Raw genomic sequence first — 21,756 nt, forward strand, 5'->3', positions numbered from 1 at the left:
AAGCCAACTGATGGTGTGGCTGCATCGTTACCCACACCCTGAGAGGCGAGAAGCAGGGAACTCTTTACCTTAGGCCTCACCATTCATATCCCCTTTCACAAAATTCAATTAGATGAATGTTGTTTATGGGCAGTTCTGGCCCATTGGAATGTCATTATTGCTCCGTCTGTCGAATTCGGTATTAGATGCCCTTCAGTGAAGCTGGTCTTCCAAATGTCACGGAGCTTATGACTTAGGAGATGATTAACGAATGTTTAGAGAAGCTCAAGACACAGTTCAGCAGCTACGGTTTCTAATGAGGACTGGATGTAAGGTCTTTAATGAGGCCAGGCTGCAAGACCCCCCCAGAACCTTTTGCAGTCTTTTATTACGACTTCACAGCCGCTATAATGGATGCTTAGATCAAATACAAATCTAAAGCTCTTACCTGATCTCAGTTGTCAATATCCGATACGTGGTTTTCTATCTGTAAAGGAGAGCACATAGAGGAGGTTAACATCACAGACATGATACAGCCTTTTTAACTGAACACAGAGGTTGTATTTAATCTTTTCTAAAGGTCACTGGTGATATACGCTCAACAAGAGCAGCCATGCCAACCCGCAGAACAGTCTTTGTAGCACATTATCACAAAGTGTGATCAATGTGACCTTCAGGAAACAAATAAATCTCTTCCACCATGCCTCTGAAAAATAATCTCTTCCATTAGTGAGGACACGGAGCTTTCATCTAGGATAGTATGGCCATGTTCACCTGCTGGGTAATGGCTAATAAATAAAGTAGGGCTGAACGATATATCGCATTTGCGATAATATCGCGACATGATCAAGTGCAATTTTCTAACCGCAAAGGCTGCGATTATACTCTGGACATGTCCAAATTCATGGGCTGCATCCTCCTGAGGCCGCATTTGTAGACCGATTACGTCACAGCGACGTGCCGAAGGCTGTCCAAATTACTACCATATCCCAGAATTCATAGCGCGGCCCAGCCAAACTCCAGTTTCCAGCAATGGCGGCCGCTACTAAGTTTTAAAATTACTCATACTAATCTTTCTGGGTCACAAAATAAACTTTTAACATATTTTCAGGCGAGGAAGTAGTTGTGTAAACATCAAATATCTGCTCGGTTTATCAAGATATCCCATATTTGTAAAAGTGCTTCGACGTTTTCAGAGGCGTCTGCTACCCACCAGCTCGACAGCTAGCCGGGAGCTCGAGGGTTACTGATGCGGCTGAGAGCGGCACAACTCCCGGCACATCATTTTCAGATCACCGCGGAGTTTCGCTGCTCGGGTTAAACGTAATATATAAGTCACTTAGACAACCTAAAAATTTTATTGTTGGGCTTTTTTCAGTGTTTTGTTTGTTCGTGAGTAAATCGGTTTGGCTGAGATTAAAGTTATTAGATTAGATAAAATAAAACTTTATTAATCCCCCGGGTGGGTTCCTCCTTGGTTTTCACACAGCTGACTAAACGTCAAACAGAAAACTTATTAAACAGAAGTATGAGACAGTCGAGAATTTACACCAGTGTCTGGTTATATTTTAGATAGCAAGAAGCAGACGGCCGAGTTTATTAAACTCCACCGAGACAGCGGTGACGCTAATCAGAACTAGCCTTCTGATTAGCTAATCAGAAGGCTAGACCGTCCAATTTCACGCCTTTAAACTTTAAAGGCGTGTTTGTGTGTGTGTTTATACAATTGCTATTATGTTTGCACTTTATGTGTAATGTTACTGACTGCAGAGATCAGTAAGATGTGTGTATTTTTTATTTATTAGTTTTATTTATTTAATATTATTTTTTAATTGAATGACTGTCTAGTAGTTCACAGATGTCGAAAAACTGAGTGTGGTAAAGCCACTGATTTTTTTTATGTATATTTCTGCAATCTGCACATTGTACTGACTTTCATTTTAATGTTTACACCAGGGTTCCTTGTCAGCACTTTATGCTCAGATGTTTGTAAGCTAAAAATAAACTATTGTGTTCAAATATACTGTTGTGATTGAAGAAGTTAAATAAAAATGTCAGTCATCAATTCATGCATCACTTCATGTCATCATAACAGAGGTCTGTCTTCCAGGAAAGAACAGTTTAAAATTAATGTAATATAGTATTGGCCATACTATATGATGTATTGCTTGTCTTTGTTTAATAATACAGAAGACAAAGACCTTAAAAAATAATCGCATATCGCATCGCAATCGCAATATTGGGGCAAAAAATCGCAATTATATTATTTTCCATAATCGTTCAGCCCTAAAATAAAGCATAATAAAGAAAACAAGGCCAGTGAAATACAGATAAAACCAGTATCAACTGTTTCCATGCCACTACTTGAACTTGACGATTGTGAAATGGAAAACATATTTAAAACGTTGAAGTATTGAGGATGTTTTGAATAGGTGAAGCCAACATGCATTTTGGTTTTGTTCCCCGGGACCTTCACCATACATCAGTCTCTTTTACTTAACAGCAGTCTATTTTTCAGCTGAAATCACTGGCGTAATAAATGTGCGTCTAAGCCACAGCTGACTGAGATCAACTGGCTGAGTGAATACAATCAATATAAGCATTGTGGGAACTATCGCGTCAGCGGAAAGACTGATTAGTTTCAGTTTTAGATTTTCCTTGATTGGAAATAGTAATCTTTTTGAATTGTTGGTAGTTTGAAACATAAACATATAAATGCCTTCCTTGCTTTCCACCACCTTCCTCACTGGTTCTAGGGGTTTTGACCAGTTATGGTGTTTTTATGATATTTTAATGAAAAGATTGCTGTAACTACACAAAAGATGTACTGTATTGTTTCATTAAGTAATCCTTCTGTTAGGCTGATAACTAAATTACGCCGTCACTGGCTAATGTCAAGTATTTAAGCAGTGCATTAAAATGAAGGTGAAAATAATTTTGCTCAACAGACTACATATGTCTACGTCTAGGTTCGATTTGTTGTACATTCAGAGATGCTCTTCTTCATACCTTGGTTTTCAAAGTGGTTATCTGTTATCTGTTTCCTATCAGCTTGAAGCAGTCTTGCATCAACAATCTATTTTCACCAAGAGAACTGACACTCTGCTGATATTTTCTATTTTTCAGATCATTCTCTGTAAACCCTAGTGATGGTTGTGTGGGAAAATCCCAGTAGATAAACAGTGTACAATACTCAAAAGTCTGGCAACAACAACCATATCACATTCAGACTCACTAACATCACTTTTAGTGAACTGCTGATACCAACATCGATATTGACACTTTAAACTTATAAAGGCAGTTTATGTAGAGGAGAACAGTGTGCGATGACTTCTGAGATTAATCGTCATCAGTCTGAAAATCACACATTTGAATGACCTCCAAATCACTGTGATTTTTGCTTTCTACAATGATTAATGCAACAATGTACACTGTACATTAGAGAATATAGACAACAAAACACACTTTTCAGCTTTTCACCTATTTTGAAATGATTTTTTGAGACCTAAAATGTCTCTAATGGACTTTGGGACAGCTTCTGTTGTTTAAATGGGCTACATACTGAACTACGAGGATAGAAACAAAGGATTGATCCATTACTGATACCAATGCTGGTGTCAGTACTATTGGTATTTGAACTGATCTGCCCACCTCTAATCACCTTTCTTTCCCAATTTTGACTTTCGGTCTTTACTTCAGCAGGTGGTCTTGACTATTTCTACATGCCTAAATGCACTGATTATTGGCTGTTTTACTGTGTTAACAAGCAGAAATCTATATACATCTATATAGTATAACACATAGTGTAATATATAATTATACAAAACTGATAAAAGTAATAAGTTCTCTTTAGTCAAATAAATTCATGTTTTTATATGAACCCAGCTGAGAATTTGACATTTTCCACTAAATTATTATTATTTTTAAATAATCCTAATAATTGAATCTCTTTGAGGGATCATCTTTTGTTGGCTGCTTCTACTGACCTTGTGAAAGAAAACCTCCGAACTGAACCTTCACTTCACGGTTGGACCCACATCACTTCATGTCAAGTCTGTCTTAAAAGCTCTCCTATGTGTATTGAACCCACTGCTTTAATTATAGCCTGCAAGCATGTGTATGTGTGTGAGCCTGTGCCTGTGTGTGGGCCTGAGAAGAGGCTTACTTCCACTGTTTCAGCCAGGGTCGACAGGGAGAAACTGTCAGTCCGGACGCCCTCACCATTCACTCATGTGAAGCAACCGCTCTCTTAGATCTGTGGCCATGAATAATTCTGGAAAATTAACTTTCAGAAGGCGAAGACTGTCTGCCCACTTGAGATCTCCCAAAGTGCCTTGGTTTCTTCCCCCCTGTCAGGCCTGTCAACCGTTTCTCTTACCAGATGGTGGCTACCCTCCTCGTCATAGTCATCCTCGCCTCCATCGGTCATCTCTCCCGCCTCTACGTCCAGCGCCCCCTCGCCGGCCTCCTCTCCAGAGTTTTCTGCCGTCTCTGACACAGACTCCTCATGCAGGGAGTCACAGTTGTCCTCATATTTTCTCTGAGCCTCTGAGAGAGAGAAAGGAGGCCACAGTGAATGAAGTGAGAGTGTAAGCAGGGCCTGTATTTTTCTTTGATAATAATAGTAGTAGGCTGCTTTTTTGCTGTTTTCCCAGTTGTGCAGAAACAGGCCATGGTTCTCCTTACACTCAACTGGAGTGAAGTAGTTTGTCCTCAGCAAGCAACCGGGTGACTAACACTACTTTTTTTATTTGAAGTAGCAAAGCATCAAATTAGGATCAAAATTCTAGCATTTTACTGTGTTTATTCTTTTACAAGCGTGACATGTTTCACTTTTTTCCCCCAATTAACACACGTGTGTACAGTTCTTAGCAAATTTACAAGACCTCCTGTTACATTAATAAAAAAGCAGGAATGCACGTACGTTTTGACAACAAATTTTTCAAAAACTGTTAAAAAATTATATCACTTTTATCATTTTTAACAGCAAATTGAATTCACATTTCTATTTGAACACTGGACTTCTCTGAGAAGTCAGAAATGAATCAAGAGTAACGTTAAACCACTCAAATTATATCTGCTCAGGAATGTAAATCATTTCAAAACTTAAAAAAACAAACAAAAGCTTTACAAGTGCTTTACTATTTTTTTTTACTATATTGGAAAAATTAATGAATCTAAAAATAATAATATAATTTTAACATTAAAAATATCATTTTGAGTAAAGATCTCGCATATACACGTGGATTAATGATTACAGAGACACAAAAAAAAAGAGTTTTGGTAATTACAGAAACTGTTAATTTAGAACAACTGTGGGATTCCCCTTAAACTGGGTGATGTTACAATTAATCTGTTTAGTACTCTACATGCTGAAAGGCACTGCTGGTAACATGTTTTTTATTGTACAAGGGTTCAGACAAGGTGTTGGTACTCCATAAATAGCTTCTTAAAGAGATCATATTAAATTTAAGGGATGTAACTGCACTGAGACAGCACACCTGATTTGCATTTAGATGGAAAAGGATTTAGATTTAAATTTTGTATAGTTTGCGTTATTTAAAACAAGCTCAAATATACAAAATCCACTTTTGCTAGCTAGCTACCAACAGATGTGTCAACCCCTGGATTTGCATATAGCTTAGGCTTCCTACTATTTGCCTCCATTTTCATCTTTTCTTTCTTTATGAAGCCAGTTCATTTAAAGCTCCGCTATATGTGCATATTTAGGTTACAGTGTCACATGTCTGCATTAAATTATCCAGGCCACTTAACATTAGGATTATTTATTACACAAATTGTATTTTTTTTTTCAAGATGTATCTGTGAAAACACATTTTATATCTTATTTTGATTTATTTTTATGTTAAAAAATCATAATGGCTCTTCAGTGTAGTGGTTAACACTTTTCCTGAACAAATCAGAGATCCCTGGTTTGATCCTGGGAGGAGACACAGATCAGGATTAAGTCAGGAAGCACATCCAGTGCAAAGAGTTTGCCAGATCCAACATGCAGAGCTGTCCGCTGTGAGTAAGCGGCCCTTTATGAATAAGGGATCAATCCGAAGTAGCTTTATTTATGTACGCTGCTTTATACTGAATAGTCAAAATGTCTGTGCAGCCTAGTTTAAAACGTTTTACACAAATGTTTAAAGACCACAGCCCCAATATTCTCCTCATGTCACAGTTTATTATGCTTTATGACTTTTAATCTTGATGTTAACTGCAGAACTTTATTCCTGGAGAGCACAGAGAAATCAACATCCGTGTGTTGTCTCTGACTGCAGCCAGTTTTTTGTCACCTTAAGAAAAAGAACTTGGCGAGCCGTGACTTCTTGATATCCTTTTTAAGACTGGCTACCTGTTGCTTTTTGAATTCATTATAAAATCTTTTAAAACCTTAATTGAGGCAGTCTGAACTTCTATTCAAAAACAGAACAAGTGAGACAGACAAAAGATGATCTGTAATAAAAAATTTAAGGCTATTTTATAGCAAAAAAGATGGGTACATTTTGTAGTAAATTGCCTCCGGTTTTTCATTTATCCGCATTAATTTTTCATTCTCACTGCTAACAAGCTCCACAGCAGTTTGCCTAGAACACAGCCGGGAGCCGGGTTGATTTACTCGGTCTTCAAGTGCCGTGGAAGTATAAGAGAGAAGTTGAAAACAAGCCACACATGGTGACAAATGTGCAACATGCACTTTATGGCATGTAATTTAAATGACCTTCACACTGGGCTGCACTCTGAGGCTGTCCTGTAGTGAAGGGCACTGGTGAAGACCTCTCATATAAACTGAGTCAGCATGGTGTTGACACCTGTCTGCGGTTATGACAGAGAGCTCCGCTGCTCTTATCTCCCACAATGTCACTAAGACTTATGACCAGTCTATGCTCTTAATTTCCCTCCCTTAGTGGGTGGTGTCCCTTTTCCCTTTTGTTCCCGTCTAGCTCAGATTCTGCCGTCTGCTTCTCACCGGTTTCAGCTCTCTGCTGCTTCTCAATCTTCTCCAGGCGTCCCAGCAAAGAGTCAATCTTCATCTTGATCTGAGTGAGCTCTCGTTTAATGGTCTGAAGTTGGTCCGTTTTCACTACTGAGGCACAGAAATACAAAAATGATTTAATTTGCATACTCATTGTAATGATACACAGATTGCCTGCCTCCATCATATTAATACTCTTAGTCTCGAGTTTTGGATGTCACAACATCATCTGACTCACACTTTCCTCAGGGAAGAACATCTCAATCTGGCCAACTGAAAGCTACCCTGCTAAGACTATGGACCTGCTGCTTTCAATTTGAAGATTAGTGCACGGCTTACGCCCACCATGCTGTGCAGCGCTGCTCGAGTTTTACTCAGCAGTGCCAATATCTGAACAAACTGTGTGTGATTGCTCAGTAGATATTAGATCATGTTATTGAGCATGGAGATGGCGTGCACCTTAGGGCTGTACCTGCTTCTCTGAGTGCATATTGTACATTTGGTTAGTGATATTGAAAATTCATCATTTCCTGCTGTTTGAAATGGCTTAAGTGTTCACAGCATGAAGCAGCCAAATGGGCTGTATTTGTATCTATGCTGTTAGCATAGACTGTAAATGAAAGATGGACACTACCAGTACCAACCAGGCTGTTTTGCAGCCATGACAACTAGAAGTCTTGTCACAAAGAAATAGATCCATCCATCCATCCATCCATCCATCCATCCATCCAATTAGCATGTCTTTTAACTGTGGTAGTCACGGTATTTGGTCTTTGACCCAGTGTTTTATGTTCTGGGCTTGTGATTCCTGTTTGTTTATTATTATTTTGATCATGAATAGTGGGTTATGTTTCCTGGTTTAGTTTTCTTGTGCTTATGTGTTTCTGATTATGTTGTTTATCCCTGGTGATTAAGGTTTATTTTAAGTTGATGAGTTTCCTTCAGCTTTTCCTTCTCTATCTTGTCCTCAGTTTTTTGTCTGTACCCCCCTGTGTCGCTCCCCCTCTCTCCACGTCTCACTCCCTCTGTGTCCCTCTTTCTCTTTCTGTCTCTCTGTTTCTCTTAGTCATGTCTCTGTGTTTTATCTCCCTCACCTGTTCCCATGTTCCTCTCTGTGTTTTATCCACATCTCCCCAATCCCCAAATCCGGTTCTTGTTGCAATACTTGCAAAGTAGATATTTCATTTAAGGGAGGAAACACTACGAATATGCAAAAGCATTTGCTCACAAAACACGCGATGACCTTAAATGAATGTCGTGTTTTTAATTCCGCTCCGGACTCGTGAATCTCAACCCAGCAGCAGCGGTAACGTTTGCACGTCCTCTCCCGTTAATGCGGCAGGTAAATAATCAACTAACAGTGCATATTATGTTATTATGTACGATCTGCCTTATTACAAAACCTGCCATTACTGTGCATTTAGGTGATTATGATGAGAGAGACAGACAGAGTCTGGCTGGCTCAGATGCTGGCAGTTCTCGCTGCAGTCTACCGGTAGCGTCTCCTTTCAGGCCAGGATAGACGAATGTCACCGAGCAGTGACTAAGTTTGTGGTAAAAGGCTTGAACCCATTTGCCACAGCAGATGCCCCCGATTTTCGGTAAGTGAATGTGTTTAATTGTAGGCAGGGACATTACTGGATATTCTTGTGTAATTGTTACAGAATAATTTATGTTGTTACACTTTCTCTTACCGTACACTACTAAATCTCCATTTGCACTATTTGCCTATTTGCACTACTCTGCCTGGTTTACACTCAATGTCACTTACCCATTATATTGTATATTATATAGCTTTCTTGTTATATGTAAAATTGTATTTATTTAAATTTTTACTTTTTAATTACTTTACTTGCATTTTTTTAATCACTTTTATATTTAAATATATTTAAATGTTCATTTGCTATTTATCTAGGGATTGAAGAGTAACGCAATTTCTATTCTCCGTATGTCCTGTACATGTGGCAGAATCGACAAATAAAGTTGACTTTGACTTTTTTGATACTTTGTTATTGCTACAGAAGAATATTTATTTTATTGTTTTACATTTACAATTTTTTTTCCTGTGGACCCTGTGACACCCCATTGAAGAAGCTGTGGATCTCTTAAGATCTCACTGTTGGGTTTGTAAGGCCATGTTACTCCTATATTTCTATCTTGTTCAAAGAGAAGATATAAAACAAAGTTCTAAGCTAATCGAACTTAGTGTTCTCCTTTTTTTTAAAAAAAAAGAATCGATAAGAGAATCGATAAAGAATCTAATCTTTAAACAGAATCGAAAATGGAATCGGAATCGTGAAAATCTTATCAATAGCCATCCCTAGACATATTGATACCATAAACTCTTAAGGAAAATAATTACTGAGGATCAAGCGAAGTAATTTTCTCACACAAGGATTGGACCCCTCATGGCAATCAAAGACACATTTCCATTCTTGTACTTGAGGAGCTTTGGTGTTGATGAGCTGGCTAGTGCTTTTGGCCACTGCTAACGTTTTTGCTGTCACTGTGATTGGTTTGTGTTTGTTAGTCTGATGATGGCCTCCTTCACTTTGACTGACAACCCTTTGTACCTCATATTGAGAGCTCCAGTGAACAGCTACCAAAAGCAAATTCAACACTTTGAATAAACTCTAGGTTGTTTATCAGCCTATTTTTATTGCTGAACGACAAGGGAACAGACCTCACCTGGCAATAAAACCGTTTGTCAGTCTACTGTCAAATTACTTTTGAGCCTGAGAAAAAAGGTAATGTAATACTTTTATTAAACCCTTTGAATTGAAGCTAAAAGTTTGCATTTCTTGACTCTTTGAGTTTCAATCCACTCTGGTGGTGTAACAGACGTGAAATCACAAAAATCAAGTAATTGCCCAAACATTTAAGGAGCTGACTGCATGTCTATAACAGATAGACTAATTGCTTTTCAAAGAGTGAGAAAAATTCGGAGACAAAAAAGGAGCCATCAACGACCCCGATGAAGGCCACGAGCTGAGACGCATCGCACTGTTTCTACAACAACTCTTAGACATCCATTAGCAGCTAAGCGTGTCAAGAATATTAAACACATTTAATTAAATACTGTCACGGTCCGGGGCAGCGGCCGTGTGGAGAGTGGAAGGAGGACTCAAAGCGCAGCACTTATTCAGGTGTGAGGGTGATTTATTGATAATAACAAACATAAAGAGGAGATGGCAAAACAGAACTACGGATGAACTAAACTGGGTGAAACTACACAAAGGAGTGGCAAACCTGAACACGAAGGGAGAACAGCAGGGAGAGCACGCAGAGGATTTCACAGGGTAGATGCAGAGTACGCAGGGTAACACAGAGGATGAACACAGGTAGGAACACAGACGACGCGACGAGGAGCAGAGGAAATCACACGCTATAAATACACAAAGAGACACTGGGAAATCACACACAGATGGGGGAAACAGCTGGACCTGATTAACCTGACGAGACAGGGGAACACTAACACCAGGGACCAACAGAGGGAGCACAAACCCAGAACCCAGTGTCTAAAATCCCAAACACAAACCATCCCAAAACAGCCATGAATAATAATGAAAGTAATAACAATAAGTACATAAACATAAAGTCACTGAGTCATGGTTGCAGGACCATGACAGTACCCCCCCCTCAAGGGCTGGCCCCCGACAGCCACAGAAACACACCACCAGATCCGGGCGGGCGGCAGGGGGCCCAGGACGGAGGGACCGGACCACGACCACGGACGGAGGCCCCAGAGTCCCAAAACAAAGATGAACACAAAACCCACAGGGGAGCAGAGTCCAAAGCACAGTTCAGGAGGCCGTCCACGAAGAAGGCAGCGGCGGCGCATAAAGAGTTCAGGAGGCCGGCCGTGCGGAAGGCAACGGCGGCGCGTAAAGAGTTCAGGAGGCCGGCCGTGCGGAAGGCAACGGCGGCGCGTAAAGAGTTCAGGAGGCCGGCCGTGCGGAAGGCAGTGGCGGCCAGTCAGGCGACGGCGCTCGGCCAGTAGCCTAGCCAGCGGTCCAGAAAACGGCCGTTTAGCTCCAGACCCAAACGAGGCTGGGCCAGGCGAGGCTGAGGGCACGGAAGCCGGGACCGCAGCAGGCGGAGATGATGATGCAGACACGAAGGCTGGACCAGACGATGATGCAGACACGAAGGCTGGACCAGACGAGGGTGCAGACACGAAGGCTGGACCAGACGAGGGTGCAGACACGAAGGCTGGACCAGGCGAGGGTGCAGACACGAAGGCTGGACCAGGCGAGGGTGCAGACACGGAGGCTGGACCAGACGATGCTGATGATGCTGATGATGGACCAGACGAAGATGAAGCCGGACCAGACGAAGATGAAGATGAAGCCGGACCAGACAAAGATGAAACCGGGCCAGACAAAGATGAAACCGGGCCAGGCGAAGCTGACGCTGTAGCTGAAGCCGGGCCAGGCGAGGATGAAGCCGGGCCAGGCGAGGATGAAGCCGGGCCAGGCGAGGATGAAGCCGGGCCAGGCGATGAAGAAGCTGCAGCTGAAGCTGGGCCAGGCGAAGCTGACGCTGTAGCTGAAGCTGGGCCAGGTGAGGATGAAGCTGGACCAGAATCAGGCGAGGATGAAGCCGGGCCAGGCGTGGATGAAGCCGGGCCAGGCGTGGATGAAGCCGGGCCAGGCGATGAAGAAGCTGTAGCTGAAGCCGGGCCGGGCGAGGACGAAGCTGTAGCTGAAGCTGGGCCAGGCGAGGATGAGGCTGAAGCTGGACCAGGCGAAGCTGACGCTGAAGCTGAAGCCGGGCCAGGTGAAGATGAAGCCGGGCCAGGTGAGGATGAAGCCGGGCCAGGCGAGGCTGAAGCCTCAGGCTGAGGCGTGGCAGTAGCAGGTGGTAGCGCTGCAGGTGATGGTACTGCAGGAGGCGGCGCTGCAGCCATAGGTGGAGAAGCAGCCACAGGTGGCCGGACGGGATCCTCGGGCCCCCCAGCCGACGTGGCAGTCAGTGTGGCATGAGGCTGGACGGGCTCCTCGGGCCCCCCAGCAGGCGAAGCAGGAGGCTGGACGGGCTCCTCGGGCCCCCCAGCAGGCAAAACAGGAGGCTGGACGGGCTCCTCGGGCCCCCCAGCGAAAACAGCCGCAGAACCAGTGGGCACCGGGGCCCCCGGCACACACGAAGCAAGACCAGTAGGCACGCGGGCCTCCGGCACACATGAAACAAAACCAGTAGGCACGCGGGCCTCTGGCACATGTGAAACAAAACCAGTAGGCACGTGGGCCTCTGGCACACGTGAAACAAAACCAGTAGGCACGTGGGCCTCTGGCACACGTGAAACAAAACCAGTAGGCACGTGGGCCTCTGGCACATTTGAAACAAAACCAGTAGGCACGTGGGCCTCTGGCACATGTGAAACAAAACCAGTAGGCACGTGGGCCTCTGGCACACATAAGGAGGGCTGCAGCTGCGCAGAGCACTGACCCTGCTCAGGCAGTGACAGCCCGGTGCAGTTCACAGCTGGCATCTTGGCCACCAGGGGTCCAGAGTAAGCTGAGGGTAGTAACCCCGCCTCTGGGGAAGCCCCGGAGTGAGTAACAGTCACTAATGTTGCCAGCTGTTGAGGAACAGGTCCGTAATGTAACAGTTCCTCTCCCTGCCTAGAAACAGCGGTGGAAAAACAGTGTGAAAACTGTGATTCAGCTATTACCGGAACCGTGGGTTGTAGCGATGCTAGCGGTGATGGTGGTGGCTGAGTGGCTAACTGGAGCGGCGGCAGAACAGGCAATTGCGCCCCCAGGGAGGCTAACGGCTGAGCTACTGACTGGGGAGCTTGTGGCCGAGCACTGAACTGAGCCGGAGAATGGCGATAAAGTCCTGGCTCAGAAGGGGTGGCAGAGACACAGTCTGTTAGTCTTGCAGAGGGTCTGTACACGCCCACTTGCGAAGGGTCCGTTACCACGAAGGTGGGTAAGCGATCCGAACAGTCTCCCATCCCGCTCTGGATAGCCCCAGAAAACAGAGTCTCGGAATCTGGGGAAGCCAGAACATGTCGCTCGCTCACCGCCTTGGACTGCTCGGAAGTAAAAGCAGACGGGGGGTGAAGACCGAGGTCCAGAAGGAGGAACTCCCGCTCCCACGAACAAAGCGAGCCCAGAAGCCATGGGAGACCGGTCACCAGACGCTGTAGCCGCCTCTCTACAGCGCGCTGGGACGTGCCACCCGGGCTTTCCAGCCACAGGTCGATCAGCTCCTGTGTGGCATCGATGAGATTTTCCCGTAGTTCCCTGGACGGATTAAGCGCTGCTGGGTCCATGTTGTGGTCGCGTCGTACTGTCACGGTCCGGGGCAGCGGCCGTGTGGAGAGTGGAAGGAGGACTCAAAGCGCAGCACTTATTCAGGTGTGAGGGCGATTTATTGATAATAACAAACATAAAGAGGAGATGGCAAAACAGAACTACGGATGAACTAAACTGGGTGAAACTACACAAAGGAGTGGCAAACCTGAACACGAAGGGAGAACAGCAGGGAGAGCACGCAGAGGATTTCACAGGGTAGATGCAGAGTACGCAGGGTAACACAGAGGATGAACACAGGTAGGAACACAGACGACGCGACGAGGAGCAGAGGAAATCACACGCTATAAATACACAAAGAGACACTGGGAAATCACACACAGATGGGGGAAACAGCTGGACCTGATTAACCTGACGAGACAGGGGAACACTAACACCAGGGACCAACAGAGGGAGCACAAACCCAGAACCCAGTGTCTAAAATCCCAAACACAAACCATCCCAAAACAGCCATGAATAATAATGAAAGTAATAACAATAAGTACATAAACATAAAGTCACTGAGTCATGGTCGCAGGACCATGACAAATTCTCTGTCTCTCTTTCCAGGAAAGTACTGAAAATCGACAGTTCTTATAAATTCAACAAATCTAACTCAACCCAATCAACTGAGACTTTGTACCTCATTCACATTAAGCATTAACAGCTTCCAACAGAGGAATAGAGAATAGATGAAAAGAAAAAGATTTTACCTTCCCAGTAAAAATGTAGCTTAGAGTTGTGTAAATGATCCCAAAGTTGGAACACTAGAATAATTGCATTCATGTATTTTATCTTACAACAGATTCATTAGTAAAACTGCAACTTATTCACAGTTGAATCCATACAAGTTTAGTTTATGCATGCGCACAACTTCACATTATTTCATAAACAGTCAGAGGCCTGTGTCATAACACGAAACGGTACTTTTGAATGATTAAGTAGGCTAAAATGAATACTTCTGCTCGTAAGGTAAACAAACAAAAAAGCCTTCAAACGATATCAGTGTGTTTCAAAGCCACTTTTGCATTTCACACACTCACAGTTGCGTGATCGTTGCTTCACTTATAGAGCCGCATGAGAAACAGGCGGCACAATTTTCCCTCCCACAGCTTCTGTTTACTGCCTTATAAATAATTGCTCTCCCCTACCTGCTTCGCCCGGGGTCTAAGTGTTCTCTCCACAATACACAGCTGACGTTGGAGTAAATGAAGTGTAACTCTATCATGTCAAAGTTTGAGTCTCAACCTTGATATGTCATATGGAAATAACAACTGCCGAATAAAAATAAATAAATAAAAACTCAACGTCATAACCAATTCAATCTGGTCCGTCTCACGGCTGCTGAAATGAGGGTGTACTCCTCAGCAGCTTGAACTGAGCAGATTAAAGAATTTAGACCAAACAGTAATAAGATAATCTCATTCCTTACCCCTCTGAAGCTGAAATGTGTCATCTTTTGAGAGGAGGGGGGGAAAAAACAGACACCAGAAGTTGAGAAGAAAACATAAAATTCTTTTTGACACCTATCAGATTCTGTCAGGGCTGGAAAGAGGACGGATGAGCGCTCTGTAAACACACCCACGAATTCCTGTAAAGCTTCAGCTGGAAAAACCAGAGACAGGAGAGGCACGCTAAATCAAAAAGTAGCTTGTCTGGTTATCATTGTCTGCATGTGGCTCTTTAAGTTGGCTCCTGTGATGTACATTTACGCCCACATGCCATCACAACGCAAAGCCCATCCAGTCTACCAGCTACTTTGAACGATCTGAACTAATGCATAAAACATAAACACCTACACTTAGAGAAGATGTCAGTGCGTGATAATAACAAAAAATACAAAATCCTGACATTTTACCTCGTGGTAAACTAGATTCCCCCCAAAAAAGACTTTTTAATCTGTCACCAGAATTCGTGCTGAAAAACAAACACTACAACTCTCCCTCCAGTAGGATCCAATTCACACTACACAATATTTGTCATTGTGTGCTTTCTTTGAATCGACGCGGTATGATTAATGTGTCCATGAAAAAGAGTGAGAGCCCATGGTGACACATTGGAAGCATTAAATAAGTAATGTGTCAGGAAATCCCAACACCTATTCTCATCTTGTTTTGTAAAGCAACCTAAAATCTGTGAAAGAGCAGAAAATTGATCTTTCTGAATGTAAAAAAAAGGGGGAACAGTAGATACGCAATCATATCTCTACAGGGCACAAACTGAGGTATCTCTATCTCCTTCTCGGCTTTACCTCCTTCCATTTGTGCAAACCAACATCGATGACTAGACACACATATACCACCCACTTCCCTATTCCAACGTTATCTGAGCTCACTCTGGGCAGCTTTCTCGTCGTCCTTTGATGATAAGAAAATGTGGAACAGTTTCTAATTTATCGCGGCCTCCAGGCCTTTTTTCCTTTTGTGCTATCAGGCGCATAAGCTGCAGAGAGAAAACATGCCCGTCCTAATCCAACATTGTATCATCAGCGCAGCATCTTTAGATAGCTGGAGTTAAAGGAAAAGGCTGGGGAAAAAAGCCATTGTTATTTAATAAGCATCAGGAAAGATTTAGGGAATGAGTAATGGGTCTAATTTTAGGACCTCATGATGAACGGCAGACGTTTTATCTTGGGGATAGTGAGACTCTCTTGAATCACTGGTCTATGAAGATTAAACTGGACAAAGAGTTTTAGGGTTGGTGATGCTGATGTCATTTACTGGGTTTTAGGACATAATCTGTTAGTTTTAATACTGGAAAACAGTGATTTTTCTGGAACACATGTACCTCTTTTTAACCACATATTTGTAAGTATTCAGTAAAACTGAAGTAAGCTCACTAGTGTAGTGTTTCACTAGAGATGAAACGTCTTCAAGTAACTTAAAGAAGTCCAGACGCTTTTCTTTGCAAGCTCCTTTGACTCACTAATGTACATTCCCACATGGACTTGGTGCTTGGTTTGTTTAATTATTTAGGATGGTATCCAGTTAAATCCTCACCCAAAGTGTTCAGTTTGAAAGTGTCACAATTTTGGCTGTTCTCGGCAGTGTAAGTTCCCACTGTCACTCTTAGACTAGCTGTTTTTTTAACCTTAGTTTTACATGCAAAATAGAACACAAAGAAGAATTAATTAAAAACCCTGATACTAGAAACTGCGGTGACATTCTGAAATGTCTTGCTCAGGCAGAACGACAGTCTGAAACCCAAAGATTTTTAGTGTGTTCTTATAAAAGGGTAGGAAAACATGAAATTTTTCCCATTGGAGGAGCTGGATTCAGTGAAAGAAAGAGTGGCTTTAGAAGAGAGGGCTGAGAGTGGAAGATGAACACAGTACAGAATCCAAAGGCTTCATTCATTCAAGTTGTCGCCAGCACAGCCAATCAAGCCTTAATCCTTCAAATGTCTGTGCCTATTAAATATTATAAATATCTTCTTAACGCAGACAACACGCGCTACATGACAACATAAGGTTTATTATAGTGATTACACGATTTCCTCCAGTGACAGCAGCTCCAGTTTCTTGGGGATTTGTTTGTGCAAAACGCATTGTGATAAAAAAATGAAACAGCAGGAATATAGTTTAAAATGTTAGATTATTTGGTTCATGTGTCTATGGGATGTTAAGAAAATCTGCAATGTGCTCTCGCAATGTAATGCAATGATAATGTGACTTGTAGTGAACAGGATTTGCTGAAGTTTTTGTATTGATTACATTGTTGCTGTACTAGCCTGCTTTGATCAGTACACTCCAAACACTTAACAACAAGGTTATTTTTGTAACATTTGGTTTTTGTATCATTGCTATTGAGTTTTTTTTTTAATCTGTGGTGCATCTGAGTTTTGTTATCTAGATTTATTGTTCAATGTTTCTTGTCTGATTACGTTCATTCTGATTGTTTGTTTCCAGTCTGTATTCCTCATCAGGGTGTGTAACCTTTAGTTAGCATCATTTGTGTTTCCTTTCTATCTCCTCAGTCAGTGTTTAATGTCTCCATGTTTATCTCCTGTCACTGTCAAGTTCCCATGTCTCAGTCCTGGTCTGAGTGTTTGTTACTTCCTGTTTTATTTTGATAGTCCTTCATCTCTTGTCTCTTGTGTTAAGTTTTGCTTCCCCTCGTCTCGTTAGTCTGATTCCATTCATCTGTGTTCCCCGGTGTTTCCCATCTCTCTAATTACCTGGTGCGTATACATTGTCGGAGTATCCTTTTGTTCTTTGTTGTGTCGTCTCTTGTGGTTGTGTCCCTCACTGAAACAAATGTTTGATTCTCCTAGTTTTGGTATTCTTGTATTTCGTACTTTGTTTTAGTTTAATAAAACCAGCTTTTAGTATACCCCGTCGAGTTTGGGTCGTACTTCTGCCAGCAACACAGCCTACTGTGAGACACCTATAAGTGATTCTTTACATCCTTTAACTGTAAAATTGAAGAGCATATACACAGAATTTAAATCCAGACACTTTAATATTCCTCTCACCTCATGCCTTATCCTCTTATGCCTCAGTCATACAGGTCTATAGACCAGGTGAGTAGTTTCTGAAGGTTGCTGACTGTCAATAGGTAAAATTGCAAGATTGTTTTGGTCACTAGCAGATTCTCATGGTTATCTGTAGTTTGAAAGGTGTTGGTTGCAAACGAAAGGCACAACTTTTACTGTGAAGTTGAACACTTTCCATTTTAAATTTCACTTTGCTAACAGGGTAATTAGCTAGTGTTTGTAGAGAAGTTGGCATCTTCTGTGCAAACTACGGGCAACAGTGGAAATCTGTCAATCACAAAAGCAATCGCAAGGTTTTCAGGGCAGCGCCGTGCCTTTTGTGGTCATTTTCACTCATCCAACAGTCCAACACTGTTTTGCTAAACCTTGTGACAGTGGTGAACATGGCTGTATACAAATAAACTGCTTGATTTGAGCTTCCCCAGCTTCAAATCCAAAAAGTAGAAAAGTCAAAATCACGGTATTCACCACTCTCTTGATCTTTGGTATACGTGATTGAAATTTGAAGCTTACTATTTTTTTCAGTTACTATTTTAAAAGCTACCAGGCTGCTACATGTTTTTTATTATCAGGATTTACAAATTTCATTTTGATTTATTTGCACAAACTAGGATTATTATTATACATAATTTTAAACTCAATACCACTACCCAGAAAAATAATCAATGCCATTTTCAATACGAAAAATAACAAAAAAATTAAATGGATTATTTTTTTGAATAAATACTAGAAAAATACCAATAATTAAATAGTTATTAAAGTAGGAAATACAAACTATTTTAAAGCTTAACTTTTCACTTGAGATTGCGGTTTCTGTTATGGAATTAGTTAACCCAAAAGTGTGAAAAGACCTCCCTAAAACACATGTATCCTCATAATCCAGTCATCTGATGACTGTCTCCCACCCCAACCCACCCCGAGTAAAGTAGCCCAAGTGGTTCAAGCTGCCCACACTAGCCCACCATTTTGCCAGGACAGCCTAACCTTATTTTTCTGTCCAATCTATCTGGGCCACAATCAATACAAACAGTGATTTTTCATGGTCCTGGCAGGGGCAAATTAGTCTCCCAAACATACAGCACCACTGCTTAGACAGAGAAGAGAATTCATTGACTCTGTCCAAAAAGAGGATGGGAGATGCTCTTTTTTTGCTCTTCTCTGTAATACCAACTGCAGCTGGGTCCTCCTGACAGGCCTTACCAAGCTGCTCTCGCTGATAACACTGGCTAGACAGGCAACAATGAAACAAACACTGTAACCAATTACACAGGCTGCGGATAGAGACAAACGTTTAGAGAAACACAGCTGACCACAGCTCCACAGAGATGGCCCCAATCTCACTTTAATTACATTTAGGACGTTATAGTGCATCACCAGTTAATCAGAGCACCAAACGGGATCCAGATGGATGCTGGGTGACAGGAATAGCACTGTTTGCTGAATGGGTACTGCTTGGAAAGCTGGGATTATATTTGCGTTTTGCTCTACATTGCAGCGTGGCTCGCTCTGAGCTGCTAGAGTGAAATTAAATAGCTGTTTATAGAGGCGCTTCGCAAGGAGCACAGCTGAATTATGCCACTGCTCTTTATTCTCTGAGCCATGGTTTTGAGATGTGCATTAAGCCGTCAGATTCAGAAGGGACAGAATACCATTAGCGTAATTAGGCTGTGCTCTGTAAAAAAAAATAAAAAAATAAAAAATAAAGTAAAATCTGACAGGTCCAGTGTAAACACAAGACAAGCAATAGAGCACCTTTGTTACGTACATTTCACTCCGGCGGAGGATGATGTGGGAGGTCTGGAGGATGAAGACGAGGAAGAGGAGGATGTTTTGATGGGGAAGGAGGTCTTCCCACGGCGGGAGGAGGGAGCGAGCACCCTGGAGCGTTTCAGCGGGATCACAGCTCTGGGTGGGGGGGCCACTCTGCCGTGGTAGTCAAAAAGCCTCAAGAGAAGAAAAACCTATAATATTACACTTGACTTCTTACGCATTTTCCATAGGCCCTATAGCAGTCAGCAAATGTTCATCTAAAGGGTTATTTGATTTATTTCACCACTGCTTCTTTCCACAGCCCTCTCGCTATTTCCAGTATTGAATCAGAAGGCAGATTTGCTATGGATCACTCGACTTCCTTCTCTCAAACAGCACAGGTAAAACAAAAGACAGATGTTCCAGTTCAATTTTCCTGAGATCCCCATTTCTGTTCCACTAAAGGGTGTGTTGCATGCATGGAAATAATCCCTTCACATATATAAGAGGATGAAATTGAGAGGGTGCTTAATGTCAAATAAAAGTGCCAGCTTTGACTGTTCCTGGTGACACCAGATTGTCACAGCTCTCAATGTGAAGTTTGACATTTAGAAAATAGAAACTGTCTCTGCAGATAAGCACTCTGATCATTGGTGGATAAATGTGAGACAAAACAAGTGTTTCTTCATCAGCATGTTGATCTGTTCAGTCTGCACGACAACTCGACTATTTCAGTGTACCTGTCTGGGAACGTGAATAGAATTTAATAGGCAGGACAAGTGTCTCAAAGTCTGTTTTACTACCCATTTGCTAAGACGCAGAAGAGATGTGAATAGTAATTATTATCACAGAAAAACAGCTCTGCAAAGCTTTGAATTCTACACATTTATATGGTCATAAACAATACTCAAGTAGGCTGTGGCATTTAAGTGATGCTCAGGCCTAAAGTATGACGAGAAAGGCAGGATGGACTCATGGGTTGAACATTGTTCATGCCAGATTCTAACCCTACTATTCAAATGTTGCAGCAGAAATCAAGACATCAGACCAGGCAACAACTTTCCAATCTTCTACAACCCAGTTTTTGTGGGTGTGTTAGAACCATATCCTCAGTTTCCTGATCTTAGGAGTGGCACCCAGTGTGGTCTTCTGCTGCTGTAGTGCACCTGCATCTAGGTTCAATGTGCTGTACATTCAGAGATGCTCTTCTGCATATCTTGGTTGTAAATAGGGTTTATTTGAGTTAACGTTGCCTTCCAGTGAGCCTGAAGCTTTGTTGCTTTTTACAACAAAGCATTTTCAGAGAATTTCTGTTCACTGGATATTTTCTCTTTTTCTGGCCCTTCTCCGTAAACCCGAGGGTCGGTTGTTTGGGAAAATCCCAGGAGATCAGCATTTCTACAGGGATTACATGCACCAGCCCATCTGGCACCAACAACCACACAATTTTTTTAAGATTTATTTTTGGAAGTTTTAGCCTTTATTTGATAATACAGTATTTAGGGTGAAAGAAAAGCATAGCTTGAACCCAGGTCAGAAAGTTGCTTTAATAAGTAGTTAAACAGGTGTACCTAAAGGTGACCAATGAATGCATTTCAAACTGAAATTGTAAATACCTCTACAATGTAACAGAGCAATGCAGTTTTCGTGGTGTAGCCAACATGCACAGCTAAAGACCAACATCAAAATAGTGAGAATGTCACAGCTAATGTGACATTCTAATGTCACATTAATGTGAGAATGCAAAGCTTGACAGATGTTACAATTAAACTGAGTCTATAGAAATTATAATGTGATGTATAATGTTCTGAAATGTTACATCTGATCACATATTGGTAAAAAAAAAAGAAAAAAGAATGGTACCTACCTGCTGTAGAAATCATCCCTGTAGTACTCGTAATCAAATTCATAACCACTATTAGAAAGACAGAAGGGGAGGAAGGCACAGAGAAAGACAGAGAAAGAGAGAATGCGATGGATTATGATAAGAGGAGCCATTTCAAGCCTGTCAAAAATAAGCAGATAAAACACAAACTGTTCCGACTCAAACGGACATGCTCTAGTTGACGCCTACAGCCCATCACAGGTTAAGCAGTAAGCCTAAGCTACGCTGACATGCAAAGACCACAGATCGAGAAAAGATCAACAAAAAGTTTGAGAGAGCCAATACAGTCAGAGTCAAAAAGAAAAAAAGTTTTTAAGACCCTAGAGCTGAAAATCGATGTGGCACGCTCAGGATGACAACTGATTTAG

At 42.1% G+C, this 21,756-nt stretch overlaps 1 protein-coding gene across 3 annotated transcripts in view; it reads right to left on the minus strand.

Annotated features, from left to right (window-relative positions):
- Positions 1 to 21,756, minus strand: part of ralyl (RALY RNA binding protein like) — a 130,927-nt gene that overhangs the window by 6,196 nt on the left and 102,975 nt on the right. For all 3 annotated transcript variants that reach the window (XM_082546603.1, XM_082546601.1, XM_082546602.1), the window contains 5 exons: positions 21,371 to 21,418; positions 19,520 to 19,698; positions 6,956 to 7,072; positions 4,358 to 4,527; positions 428 to 466 (listed from right to left, as the gene is read on the minus strand). In XM_082546603.1, the coding sequence (XP_082402729.1) occupies positions 434 to 466; positions 4,358 to 4,527; positions 6,956 to 7,072; positions 19,520 to 19,698; positions 21,371 to 21,418 (547 nt within the window). In that variant the 3' untranslated portion in view covers positions 428 to 433. The remainder of the gene's footprint in view (positions 1 to 427; positions 467 to 4,357; positions 4,528 to 6,955; positions 7,073 to 19,519; positions 19,699 to 21,370; positions 21,419 to 21,756) is intronic.

The sequence above is a fragment of the Aulonocara stuartgranti genome (genome assembly GCF_965226115.1).
Source record: "Aulonocara stuartgranti genome assembly, chromosome: 9".
Classification (NCBI taxonomy): domain Eukaryota; kingdom Metazoa; phylum Chordata; class Actinopteri; order Cichliformes; family Cichlidae; genus Aulonocara; species Aulonocara stuartgranti.